The 14,279-nt window shown below is 38.2% G+C and overlaps 1 protein-coding gene across 4 annotated transcripts in view; it reads left to right on the top strand.

Moving 5' to 3' along the window:
* Positions 1-14,279, top strand: part of pik3cb (phosphatidylinositol-4,5-bisphosphate 3-kinase, catalytic subunit beta) — a 95,438-nt gene that overhangs the window by 60,408 nt on the left and 20,751 nt on the right. For all 4 annotated transcript variants that reach the window (XM_028464542.1, XM_028464539.1, XM_028464540.1 and 1 more), the window contains 11 exons: positions 760-939; positions 1,455-1,622; positions 4,301-4,390; positions 4,514-4,768; positions 7,413-7,509; positions 7,627-7,757; positions 8,686-8,736; positions 10,148-10,336; positions 12,978-13,099; positions 13,253-13,396; positions 13,510-13,609. In XM_028464542.1, coding sequence (XP_028320343.1) covers positions 760-939; positions 1,455-1,622; positions 4,301-4,390; positions 4,514-4,768; positions 7,413-7,509; positions 7,627-7,757; positions 8,686-8,736; positions 10,148-10,336; positions 12,978-13,099; positions 13,253-13,396; positions 13,510-13,609 — 1,527 coding nt within the window. The remainder of the gene's footprint in view (positions 1-759; positions 940-1,454; positions 1,623-4,300; positions 4,391-4,513; positions 4,769-7,412; positions 7,510-7,626; positions 7,758-8,685; positions 8,737-10,147; positions 10,337-12,977; positions 13,100-13,252; positions 13,397-13,509; positions 13,610-14,279) is intronic.

Below are 14,279 nucleotides of genomic sequence, written 5' to 3'. Positions count from 1 at the left end.
AACATTACAGTTAGCATTAGCTAGCATTAATATTTGCTAACATTAACATTAGCCTTGTATTTAAATTAGCATTAACATAACATTAGTCTAACATTATCATCAATATAGCATTAACTTAGCATTAGCCTAATATTAGTATTAGCTAGCATAAGCTTAGCATTAGTACTAGTACCCACTATGAAAATTTGCGTACCCCACTTTGGGAACCTAAGGGCTAGCGCAAAGAAATGTAGCTTTCGTTATATTTGCGCTTTTTTTGATGAGATTGTTTTTTTGCGAGATGGTATACTTATGGCCATTGTGTAATTTGTGGCAATGCAAGGAGGCTCCCACTGCTGCTCTATTAATATTCTAGTTTCCAATGTTTGCGTACCTCTGGGGGTACCCATACCCCACTTTGGGAACCAAGGGTTTACAGTATTTTCAACACGTCACTTAATTTCTTTTGTTTATTGTGAATGGTTACTCATCTGTGATACACACCACAAAGACATTCACGCACATTTTTTACATATATCAAATGTTATACCTATATAACCGTACATACACAATAAAACAAAAGAGAAAATGTAATTAAATTAAACTAAATACATTTAATTAAAAAGGGGGGATGTCGGACAGGCTGAGATTGCAAGGATTTGCAGTAGTCCAAAAAGGGGCCCCATTTTATATCAAATTGTTTAAAATGTAACTTTTTAATGCTTCGAGTCTTAAAGTGCAAACCCTACAGTCTACATCATTGTGTTGGTAATGTTCCAGGATTCGGCCAGTCTGAAGGTATCGTGGTCGTGCACGTCAGCCGAGCTGATGGAGCTCGCTCTGAGGAAGTGGCTTTCCACCCACGGTCCTGAGGAAGACGCATGCAGGGGTCAGTATGTGCTCAGGGTCAGCCACTGCCTGGAGTTTCTGTGTGGCGACCACCCACTTATTCAGTACAAGGTGAGTGACGACAGGGCTTCAACTAACTCTGACTATAATATTACAACTTTATTTAGGAGATACTTTTATCAAAATCAACACACAACACTAGCAGTTATTGGGTTAAGGGACTTGCTCAACTTCCCACAGTGATGGCTCAGGTTGGATTCGAACCAGTGACCCTTCGGTTAAAAGCCCACTTCCTTTACCGTTAGCTTTTGTTTTTATATTGTTATCATTTGCAATTTTACAAAGAAAAGTATAGTTGACAAAATGGTGACCAAATTATTATTAATAATTATTTTAAAAGTAGCCCTGATGTAAACTCCCTCAAAATCTGCACGTCTTGCTGACTGTATTTTAAGCCTACAATCAGAAAATGATATCAATTTAACAAATTTTGTATCCTACATAATCTTTCTCACAATTGCTTAAAATCAACCATGGTTTTGCCTTGTTACGGTGGATTTGATCTCTTCTTTGAGCATGAAAGCACACACAGCTGACCTTGTTCTTTCCTCATATCTCGTGTACAGTACATCCGCTCGTGCCTGCAGGCCAAGGAGTCACCCCATCTCACCCTGGTCCACACCAGGACCATACAGGCCATGTTTGACAAGGAAATCTCTGCCATTGGGTCTGTGGTTAGCCGCAAGACCTCCAATCCACCTTTGCCACTTCCTCCCAAGAGAAGAGTGCCCACGGTGAGTCATGTTACACAGTAACAAGAACATGTCAGGAGTAGAAGAGCAGCTCTTTAAGTGAAGTTATGATGCTGTTTCGACCCCCTCTAGGATGTCATATCAAGGCTTGAGGGGCAGCAACAAAAATAGAACACCACACAGAAAGCAACAATTATCAAAAGTATTTATTACCAAAATCCTAAATAGCAACAGAACAAACTAAAAGGGACTGGAGACCCTGGCCAAACTGAACAAAAGTAGTGAGGACACTGGGCCAACCCTATACAGGGCCGTCGTCCCAGCGTCCACCCTCTAAACTACAAAACATACAAAGGACTAAAACTACCTAAAGACAAAAACGGGACTACCAGAAATCACTCCTGTTGTGCCTCACTCCTTCTGGTCCTCTCAGCCCTTTATACAGCTCCTCTTCCCTCTCCTACCTGATTGCTGATGTGTATCAGGTGTGTTAGGAGAGAAGAGGAAGGGCAGGCTGAGAGGCCATGAGGCACCAGCCAGATGCTAAGATATTTTAATAAATTATTCCATTTGAATGTCTGTTTATTTATTTTTATTAGTGTCTTTGTTTCAAGTACATACTGCATGGCTGCATTTACAACAGTACTAAGTAAACAAATTAAACAATAACCAACATTAAAATGTAATCATGCAATTACCTCTATTGATAAAAAATAAACCTAGTTTGATGAAAAAAATCTCCCTGATTCTTTGAATGGGTGCATATATCAGTATACATATCAATGTAATAAATCTGTTTAAAACAGTGTCAATATTGCTGCACCTTTTTATTTTATCAATTAGCATAACCAAATCTAAACCAAATGGGTTTTTACACTTTTAGGAAACTTTACAATCCTTGACTGTGGTTGAGAGCATGACCAGAAAACATTGGTAAAGTGGTGGAAACTCCACCTCTGCAGCAGAACGGTGCAGGTGTGAAAGTTTATGCAGTAAACAACCACTCTGCAGCTGCTTCCTGTCATTTATGGGCTGGTGTTCTGTGTGAGCGTGTGAGCGAGCAGTCCCTGTCAAGATTCTCCATGCTGTCTGAATAGATCTGCTCAGTGATGTCACTGGCCATCATGTACATCCACACTGTAAATGTCAGCCTGAGTTTAATTTGCCTTTTTCGCCAGCCTTGTGGTGTTTTTTAATTGTCTCTCCGCCTGATGAAGCCCCAGTACAGTAGCATGTAAAATGGATCAAATAATCATGCAGTCAATGGTTATAAGAAACATTATATTGGTCTTATATAGGCTATATAACACTTTTTACAGGGCTGCCAAGTTTCAGAAAATGACAAGAGTGAGACTTTAGTGACATTGATTTCTACCTTAAGACTGATGTCATCACCTCCATGCCAGCAGCTCTCCCTGCACTGTGGCCTCCTAATGCTAGTTTTAATCAACCATAAATTAGAAATGAAAACTAACTAGAAATTTGACAAAATACATTTATTTGTCAATATTTCATTTCAACCAACTCTCCATCATTTAGCTGGGGACATGTTGTAGGCAGATTTTGATGCCTAGATGACCAGGCTCTCTCTTAAAACACTGTGGCCCAAGGCAGTGCTACCTTTACCTCAGCTCTCCTTGTCTGCAATAGAAAGAAGGTCATTAAAAAGCAAATCATGTAAAAATGTGTGTATAACACTGCTAGTAGCTGAATAAGAGTTTTAATTAATTGAAGTTTATGTCTAGCACAAACATACACACGTAGGAGTGGGCAATAATCACATCACCATTTTTTCTTTGTAAAATCACAATACGATTTTTTTCATTAAAATCATTTAGAATATTTTAAAGTTATTTACCAATAAAACAAACCAATTCACTTACTTAAAATCATCTCCCTAAATGGTAAAAAGGGATAAAAGATCATTTAAGACAAGGTCATTTTACTTTGTTTAACTAGCTAGAACATAACTAATAACTTCCTGTAGTGCAAACAGAAACATGCAATTATGCATATTTGTATTTACATAGAAAGCTTAAAAAACAAAACAAAAATAAAACCCAGAAATGTTGAGTGTTTGACATTGTTACACAAAGAGATAATTTTTTCTTAGTTAAAAAAAAAAAATCCTGTTCGTCACTCATAATAAAGTTAGAGATTGTCAAAAGTTTTAAGAATTGTCAGAACCTATTATTGTAAACCTATTAATGTGGATGTTGGCAGGCTGTCATTCAGAGAGGAAACCCACTTATAAAATAAAAACGTGAGCCTTTAATTTAACAAAGATACAGCCTGCAAAGCAAACCCTTACGCTGATCTTAAAAGCTTTAACAGCCAAAACGTAATTGTTCTCCCATTGTAGGAGTGGTGTCCTCTCTCACCTACCCCTCATCTGATGATGCACCATGAAATGCACACACCAACACACACTCACATGAGCATTAGAAAAACATTGAAACACACAAAGACGTGCAGGAAGTGGGCTAGTTAGTCATCCTCATATTTTCGGGGCATCATGTGATGATGTTTGTTCTGCCGACTGCTGACTCTCACAAATCCACTCGGCTTGACATCACAATGACCTCCAGTACTGTTTATGGGCCCAGGGAGTGGGCGGGCAGGCGTGAAGAGCGATTGTACCAGTGTTATATATTCTCAAAGTGTGTCTTCTTCCTATCGCTCACACATAGACTCTTTCTCTTTTTTCCTTTTCTCTGTAGCAAGTACAGACGTGTGTGTGGGACGTGTCTAGCCCATTTAAGATAGTCCTAGTCAAAGGCAGCAAGGTGAATGCTGAAGAGTCTGCCAAGGTAAAAACACGCTTAGCTGAATCCATAAAATACTGGAGTTCATTTGTGAGCTCTCTGAATGAATAAAACCCTCTCAGAATCCACCTCTGGTTCTAATGAAGCATGTCCACCTCTCCCCCTCAGGTCCAAGTGAGAGCTGGACTCTTTCATGGTACAGAGCTGCTCTGTAAGCCATCAGTGAGCAGCGAAAGCAACTTCCGCTCAGACCACACGTGGAAAGACAGCACTCTGGAGTTTGATATCTCAGTTTGTGACTTGCCGCGCATGACCCGCCTCTGCTTCGCCATCTACGCCGTTATGGATAAAGTCAAGAAGCAGAAGTCCACCAAAAACGCACACATTAACAAGTACCAGACTATCCGCAGGGCAGGGAAAGTGGTGAGTGTGAACCAAGAGCTTGAACGTCAGGCAAAAAACTATGGTCAAATGTGGTTGTTAACTTTAACTCGAACCAGATCACAAGAAGAAGCAAAAAATAAGAAAAAAACTGCCCCTGCTTGTCTTCATATCCTACATTATGATGATGTCACAGGTTACTGTTACAAGGCGAAGCAGATTTTAATTTCATGCCAAATGCCTTTCTATATTGACAATAAAGATCAATAACACTAAGCAAAATGCCTATGCACACAAAGTAATAATGAGAAGCCTAAAAATGTAAATTAAAGAGCATTAAATTATTGGACTGCATTAGATATGCGACTTGGAACAAAATATAACGTGGAACTACACGTGGAAAAACAGTGATTTACGTTGGCATGTGAAGTGCAGTAGAACCATAAACAAACTTTGAATAGCTGACTTAAAATGTATTTCCTTTTTTTTTTTTCTGAAGCTCTTTGACACAGATTGCAAACAATGTTTTGTTATTTCCTGTATTTTTGACTATTGCACTTTTACATTTTCATTTTTATACAGGCAATTAGTTTAATGTATATATTATTGAGTCTTTATTTATTTACGAAATCTGTTACTTTCATACGTGCACTGAATCTTCCTTAACTTTTTGGCTATGCAGGTGATTATTTTATTTAGTTTTTGATTCATTATGAAATATGTTCCTTGTCCCCTGTTAGTTCATTACATTTGAAAATATATTTTATTTGGGGGGCAATGGGCACAGGTGGGGCTTGAAAGTTCACTTTTGTTCAATCTGGGGAATACACAAAATGTTTGAGAACCACTGGTTTACTCTAAACTCATTTTAACATTTGGTTCCTGAAATGAGTCTGTTATTGTGAAACCTCATGATTAACATTCTCGATTTCACACAAATCCATCAAAAATCTATCAATGTGGAACATGGCTCAGCAGATTAGCCTTGACATGTGGCTACCAAAGTACTCAAACAGGTATCAGTAATTATTATGTTTTGGAGTGACTCTTAATGTATCATTTTTTAACAAGACTTCAACACTAATGAAGCAGGGTGGTTAAGTTTTAGTCTGTTTTTTGATCTTGGACTTTGTTTTCAAAATTGAGCAACTTGTTTGGAATTGAAAGTTTTTTTTGGTGAAAACCAATGGGGGAACTTTATTTTATTTTGTTTATTTTTTCATTATTAGTTCCTGATCAGGTCTGCCTGAATTTATTTTTCTGAAAATGTTGTACTCATTCTTTTTGGAGGAATATTTATTGAAGTTGTACTAGTTTTCTGTCTTCAGTAAGTCTCAAGCTTTTAGTCAGCACTACTGACTAAATTCTTACTATTAACAATGGGAATAATGGTAATAACAGGTTTGTATAACATCACATTTAATGTTGTGATGAGCCTGTAGCAGTTAAGGTTGTGAACGATAAACCGATGCGACCGGATATCCAGTTCAACAAGTGAGAAATACGGCTGCATCAGTAGCAGCCTCCTCAATCGATAGGAATTAGCCATGAATTCCAAGATGAATCGGTTGTAGAGTCATGGATCGGGTATCGGGGGGGCGTGCACTGTAGCTTTTCACACTCAACATTTTTGAAGCCAAAATACGGCGCTTAGGTGTGCTTCCATCTTGCAAATTTGCCTGCGCAGTAGGATCAGGCACAGAACATAAGTGTCTTTCCCAGTGGAGATTCTACCAACACCTTGTTCAGATGATCAGATCATAGAGGTTAGTACTAGTACTAGTAGCTCAAAAAATACCAAAAAAACTGAACGGAAAAGTTTAATGGTGTCTCAGCTTTCCTTCACAACGTAACTGCTCATGCTATTCACAAAGAGAGCTACGCAAGACCCATGGCTGTCAATCATCGTCATATATGATGTCAAATCCCAAAATGAGCACTTGAACACAATGTAGGTTGATAATAACTAATGATCACAGCAGAGTTTAGGTTTGGAAAAAAAATATGTATTTTAAGCATTGTTGAGATAAGAATGTGGTTCCTGCTTTGTCCTGCCACTCAAGCTCCTCATTTTGAGGTGCTCACCTCAAAATGTTATAAGGTTATTATTACATGGTTTGTTTATAGGTGTGTAACTTGTTTACATTAAAATGTTACATCTTTGTTACCTACCTCTTGTGCTCAAAACACTATGCTCAGGCTGAAATGTTGCACTTTGTTATTAGTATTCTGTGCTACTTTTACCACTGGAGTTCCCCTCTAATGAGTCAGCCAGACTTTTTTTTTTTTTCGGGTCCATGTCTAAAAATTATTACATTGACGTGATTTTGTTGTTTTGTTTTGCCAGTGCCATAAAGCCATAACGCCACAATGCTTGGGGATATGTGGTCTTTTACATATTTGAAAAGAAAATAATGTAATGTCACTTTGGAATTGGCTTCTTTATTTTATAAATTATCTACAACAAATATTTATCATAGAAACAAATAGAATAATTCCCTTCCTACACTGTATCAAATCGACTTGTATCGAATTGGTCAGCAATAAAAGGATATTGTTTTTGAATCAAATTGTAGCCTGTGTATCGAGATGCATATCAAATCATTTATCACAGGGAGATGTCCAACCCTTGTTGCAGTGTTGGTGTTTGACACTTTTCTCACTCTTCTCTCTGTGTGTGATTCAGCACTATCCTATCGCCTGGGTCAACACCATGGTGTTTGACTACAAAGGTCAACTGAAAACTGGAGACATCATCCTACACTGCTGGTCATCTTTCCCTGGTACAGTCACACTAACACTGTGTTTACTTCTGAAATGAAAAGATGAAATCAGCTCCTTTCTTCCACAGAAAAAGACATTAGAGACCTGAAAAAGACATGCATTTGTTTTCCTTCCAGATGAACTTGAAGAGATGCTGAACCCCATCGGAACGATTCAGACCAACCCGTACACAGAGAATGCCACAGCACTGCACATCCACTTCCCAGAGTACTTGTCACACCCCATCATCTTTCCTCCTTTTGACAAGGTCAGGCACCCAGTGGTCCAGCAATGCACTTCGCCTCAGTCAGTGGTTCTCAATCAGGGAGAGGAGGGGGTCTTTTTTTAGTAGCCACAAAACTGCAGACAAAACTGCCATTTGATTGATGGCTTCAACAATGTTCCTGACTCAGTCATGAATCTGCACAGGTTTTCTGTTTACTTCGTCTTTCCCATCACCACCATTGTTTTTTATGAATGACGAAAGATAAACAACAACATGAATTCATTCATTTCTAGACTGTGCCTCAGTGATGAGTAATGAATGGTCAAAAGCAGGGTTGGGGTCAATTACATTTTTCAATTACAATTACATCCTCAATCATCCATGTTCATTTACAATTGCGGTTATTATGTTTTAAATCAGCTGTAAAATACACTAAAAAAATAGTATATCATTTTATTTGTTTCTCATCTCTTGGTTGCCTTGTTCAGCTTCCTTATACATGAAAATATTGAAATGGAAATTTTTGGTGTGAGCGTCTGAGCCTTTTTTTGTTTTAGTATACCCCTCGAAAATGGTAAAAGGACCCTCTGAACTGACAGGTAGTGGGTAAACTTGATATGAAACTTATTTTATTAATTGTTAACTACGTATGTGTGTAAGCTTTAGAACTGTAGAGCTTCAGTCCTCTCTGTCACGTTTTTCATCGTTGCACAGGAACTGCTCCAACACATCACAACCATCCTGATATTACTCACAGCCTGTGCAACCTTTCCCCGACACTCAGACTTTGTCATCGCAGCAGCTCAGTGATCAACATAATAGTACAGAGCAATTATGGTGAAGTGGTAGTTGTTAGCATAAGAGGCTCAGCACGTGCACTGCCGGCCTAATGCTCTTTGGCAAGCAGGTATCACTCGTAAGGCTCTCACTCTTATTTTTCATCCATCTGTTTTTGCTTTTTGCTTTCCAGATTCTTGAGAAAGCTGCTGAGATCGCCAGAGCCAGCGACTGCGTGTCTATCGTGAGTTCATGAACAATAGGTGATAATTGTACAAACTTGTTCAAGTTGTCATTCAAACGCTGACACTAAAGTGGAAATCATTGTTGCAAATAGGCATGCAGCCTTACTTTCACTATCTCTTCCTCTCTCACACACACACACACGTATATATATAATCTATCCAACAGGCACTCACTGCTAGTTTCCTTGGAAACCCATTGTTATCACTTTGGCAGGGTGCAGCAGTGAAATGTTCAAATCCCCCTCCCTTTAAAACCTCCAAAACAAGAGCCACTAATCAGATTACTTGTACTTTTTCCTGTCTCCCTATTGAAAGCCCCTTCCTGGGTGTGTTACAGCTGGTTACGTAAAGCTTAGTGATGAGGAGGGCATGCCTGAACGCAGCCCATTGACAGAAGCTCAAACGATTTGTAACTGCCTCACAATCAGCAGGTAGCACACATTGACACACCTGTCACTGTGTCGTGTGATAAGGAAGTAAAGAAGCCAGCTCACATACACACTCATTAAAATAATGTGTGGGTTCCCATTGTTAACACAGCAGAGCATTTATTACTGGAGACTATTCAATGAGAGACTATGTTGGCAGCTGGTCAGAGTTTAAAGGAAACTTTGAAGCACTCCTGCCCTCTTGTGGTTCCTCTATGTCTCTATTGTTAACCATCACCATGCTGTCATACATAGATAGATATTTGTTCTTGGCTGTCTTCAAACATATACAATACAAAGAATAAACATACATTTTAACAACCAAAAAATGGAATGGGCTGAAGCAGTAATTGTCATACCCATTCCCAAACAGCATTATAAAAAACCCCAATAGAAACAACCCAATAACAGCTTGTATTTATCAACTTATGTTTCAAAATATTTTGTTTTTAAAATAATTTTTGAACATAGACAGTGAACTCAAGATCATTCCAAACTTGAACACTGTAAACAGAAATGTATCTTCTTTTAACATTTTTTCTAAATTAACTTCTATTAAACCACTCTTAAAGGATATTTTCCTTCTCTTAGTTTAAAAAGTGATATAATACCCAAAGGAAGACTTTTATTTATTTTCTTTTAACCTTACTGTGTCTATAAGTTTTATTGTTCTAGATTTTTAAAACAGTTTGTTAGTAGGTGCCTGGAATTCCACTTTATGTATTATTCTTAATCCTCTCTTTTGTAAATTGATTAATGGATTTACATATGTTTTCCATGTATTACTTATTTGAACAATAGGCGAAGTAAGAGATGAATAAAGCAACTTCAGACTGTCTCTATTTAATATCATTTTTGTTTTATGTAGAATGCCAGTAGTTTTAGATATTTTTATTTTAAAATGTTCTTCCTGTTGCTTCCTCAGTTTTTACATCTTCATCTTTGTGATCTCATCCCAACGTTCCTCCTCGTTTCTCCTCAGGGTCGAGGTGGTAAAAAGTTCCACATAGAGCTGAAGGAGATCATGGAGCGTGACCCACTCTCTCAGCTGTGTGAGAATGAGAAGGATCTGATCTGGACGCTACGCTACGACTGTCGGGAGAACTTTCCTCAGTCGCTGCCTAAGCTGCTCCTCTCTGTGAAGTGGAGCAAACATGAGGACATGGCACAGGTTAGCAGTCCACTCCTTTTATAGCAAACATGCTGACATGTCATTTAATGTGGCTGACGGAACTCCTTACAGAAGTTCACCACTTGTTTTTCAAACGTTCCGCTGTTAAGTTTCTTATTCATGTCCATTACAAATCCACTAGCAGCTACACTGTTCCTGATGGTTACTGGTAGAAATGAATGAATTTAGTGTGTGATCTAAAGACCTATATCAATGTGCAATATGGAGCATAAATTCATTTTCATGAGATGTTGGGTATACCAATTCACTAACAGTCATCCTTTTCCTCCTAACCAAACTGAAATAGTCAATTTAAGACGATCGTCAATTGTTTTGTCCTCACGCTACATCACATTGGGTCATAAAAGACGTCATATCATTCCATAAATGCGTTACAAGGCAGTATAACGTCTACTAAAAGTGAAACTGATATTCTGTATTATCTATATACTGAATGTAAAAATATTAACTGTAACATCACCTTCGCTATGATTGTTTTACCTGTGAGGTAGTTTTAGAGGGAGGAGCCCAAATTTGTATAGGGTAGGAGGAGCCAGGATTGTCAGCCATGTCATGAGGAGGAGTTTGGGAGAAAATCCAACTTGGAGCTGACTTTTTACAAAATGTGGAATAACAAGGGAGGGAGAAAACAGAACTTTTTCAACGTTAGCCCTCTGAACAAGGCTAATGAAATGTATATCACTGTAGCAAAACCATTACAAAGTGAATTTTTCATTATACTGCCACTGCAGCAGACTTCTTTTTTAACTTCTTGATGACCTTCCACATACTGTACTTTTCTTAAGTCACAAACTTTGATTTTATTGTAAAAGCTCCATCATTTTCCCTTGTATTCACTCAGGTCTAACACTGACCTCAATTGTTCTATATTTTTCCTGCTAATATAGTCTATTTTACCCTTCCCTAGGGAGAGCTGGTGATGGTCACATTTAAGCAAAAGAATAAACGTATTGTTTTTTTTGTGAGAACAAAACGTACATAGATGTCGCAAAAAGATCACACATCTTATAGTGTTGACCTTAGACAACCAGTGTTGATTTTTTTAATTGACAAAACAAGACAATGACTAATAATAAAAAAAAATGAACAAAAACTGCAATAAATTATATATTTTCATTACTTAATAAAAATTAAACTATAATACAAAATGAATTCATGTCTGTTTGTATTTACAAACATTAATACCATCCCATATAAGTTTGATCAATGGTAATAGTGATTTAATCTTTAAAAATGCATAAACCTTCATGCTTTATATTTTATTTTACTATCACTTAGTTGACTAAAATCAGACTATAACTGAAATAGTCCTGATGACTAAATTTGGACTAAAACTAAGTCAAAAACTGAATAAAACTAAATCAAAATCTGCTTTAGAAATGAACACTGTAGATGACAAATGCAGACATGGAAAAAATAAAGATAAAAAAGTGCTAAATGATGATGTAACCCTGGAATGATCCTCAGTCCTTCATAGGACAGTCACACATGCCTTCATTCCTTTGACAATTCAAAGACTTCTGTAAAATGGTATTACTATTGCAACATCATCGTTAGGGTGGAACCAACCATTCCCACAATGGTCAAAGGAGAACTGAGGAAACATGAATTTTAACTGCTGAACTGGCAAAGTATTTGAAAACATCTATAGATCTCTACAACTACATTTGCATTTAATTGATTATCCACTTTGTCATCTTCTAAATAGTGTGGGTTTTTAATTTGTTGTGCAGATATACCATTGTGATATTTAAATGCCTCTTAAAGTTAATACATTTTGCTTCATAATGGGTCTCAGATCCCTCTCTCCCCCTCCCTCCCCGCTGCTCTCTTGCCCTGCCATTAAACTTTCCAAAGTCCCTCCCCCAGAAGAGCTGACAAGCTAACGTTAGTCCGACAGCAACATCACAGTAATATAACGTGATCTGTTAAAAGCATGTTACTATAGCGCTTCTCTCTCTATGTGCACACCAGCAGCAGCAACAACACAGTGTCACTTACAGGAGCCACACGGAGGCTGCTGCGCGCACATGAACAACACATGCACCACAGAGTTCTAGTGTAACAATTACAAATCAAACATCATGTAAATCAAGCAGCAGTAATTCCCTTTCAAACAGAAAAGTCACCAATTCCATATTCTACTCCTCCACACCATGTACTGTAAAAAAGATGGCGCTCTAGCTCCGGGAAAGGGGCGGGGCCTGTGAGCAACAGCTGTCTGACAGCCCATCAAACACAATCCTGGCTCTGATTGGTTCTTTTTGCTCGGTCGCGGTGCATTCTGGCAATCTATCAAAGGCAGCAGGAGCAGCAGAGGGGGCTCAATGAGTCTGTTTTTTTCACACAAACTACTAGTGTGATGTAAAGCTGTCCTTACATAGTGACAGCTTTAGTAGATATGACAAAAAGTTACTTTTATAAGCGTTGCAGACTGCACCTTTAAAGACAGTTCCAGCGAGATTCATTTTTGTCTTCTTTTTGAATAGTATGTTAAGTTGTGGTTTTATTTATTCAGACAATAAACAAAATTGCCTGAATATCTGTGTGAAAGACGAGGCCTGTCTTTATTTATTTTTAAAATTGCATCTGTAACAGAGCGTGTGTTTCTGTGTCTCAGCTTCAGGTTCTACTTCAGATTTGGCCCAAACTGAGTCCCAGAGATGCTCTGGAGCTTCTGGACTTCAACTACCCTGACCAGTATGTCCGAGAGTACGCAGTGGGTTGCCTGCGTGATATAAGGTGAATATATAAGAGAAGTCTTTACAGCTCCATGTGAAATATCTTCTTTTATTTCATTTGTGTAGAAAAAGTAGTTTTGGTTTTCTATAGTTTCTCAAAAATAGACACACTCAAGCTGTCTCATTAAGGACGTGCTTTTTGTGTCCTCATCAGTGACGAGGAACTGTTGCAGTACCTGCTCCAGCTGGTGCAGGTGTTGCGTTACGAGCCTTACTATGACTGCGCCCTCACTCACTTCCTCATCGAGCGAGCCCATGGGAACCGTGTGATTGGACACTTCCTCTTCTGGCACTTGCGGTGAGTGAGAAAAACTGGGTGGTTACCAAAAAGAAGGGCAATGAGTGTAAAGATCTGCAAAAGGCAATGTTCAGCTGGTCCAGTGTTTGAGAACTCTCTGCTGCCCTCTACAGGTCAGAGATCCACATGCCAGCTGTTTCTGTCCAGTTTGCCCTCATTTTGGAGGCCTATTGCAGAGGCAGCATCCCTCATATTGAGGTTTTAAAGAAGCAGGCAAGTCACTTTCAATGCATCCACAAGTGCAAAAAGTCATTATTAGGTGTTTATTATGTTATTTATCATGTTGGTATATATTTAACAAAACCCACAGTCTCAAGTAAAAAATTGTGTCAATTGTTAATATTCATATTCCCTGCTCTAAAGCAGTGTTTCTCAAATGGGGGTACATGTACCCCTGAGGGTACGTGATGGCACTACAGTGGGTATTAGAGAGAGAGAGAAAATTTAACAAATGAAAGAATTAAAAATATTTATAATGTTTATCTTTAGTTAAAAATGATGATCATTATAATGATGATGAAATGATCTTGATTAGAACATGATTTGAAAATACAAAGGTAAGTTTGTTCCCACACCAGCTGGGAGATGACCGTAAATTATAAAAACTATGAAAATAAATCTATTCCGGAGGCACTAAATACTTTTTCATTCCACTTGTTTATGAAATGAGATGTTTTCAAATGTGTGTAATCACTCATTCATTCCAAATGGGGTACTTGGATTCAGAAATAAGAGAAAGGGGGTCCATGAGCCAAAAAAGTTTGAGAGCCACTGCTCTAAAGGAGTCGTTGATTATTATCCCTCGCCACAAAGTGTGGTTTGAGCTCCGTCCATCCGTCCGTCCGAGTTAAAGAGGACAACCTTTCTCAGAAACTGTTTAAGA

This window comes from Gouania willdenowi, chromosome 13 (genome assembly GCF_900634775.1).
Source record: "Gouania willdenowi chromosome 13, fGouWil2.1, whole genome shotgun sequence".
Taxonomy (NCBI): Eukaryota; Metazoa; Chordata; class Actinopteri; order Blenniiformes; family Gobiesocidae; genus Gouania; species Gouania willdenowi.
This window is presented reverse-complemented; position numbering and strand designations above follow the sequence as displayed.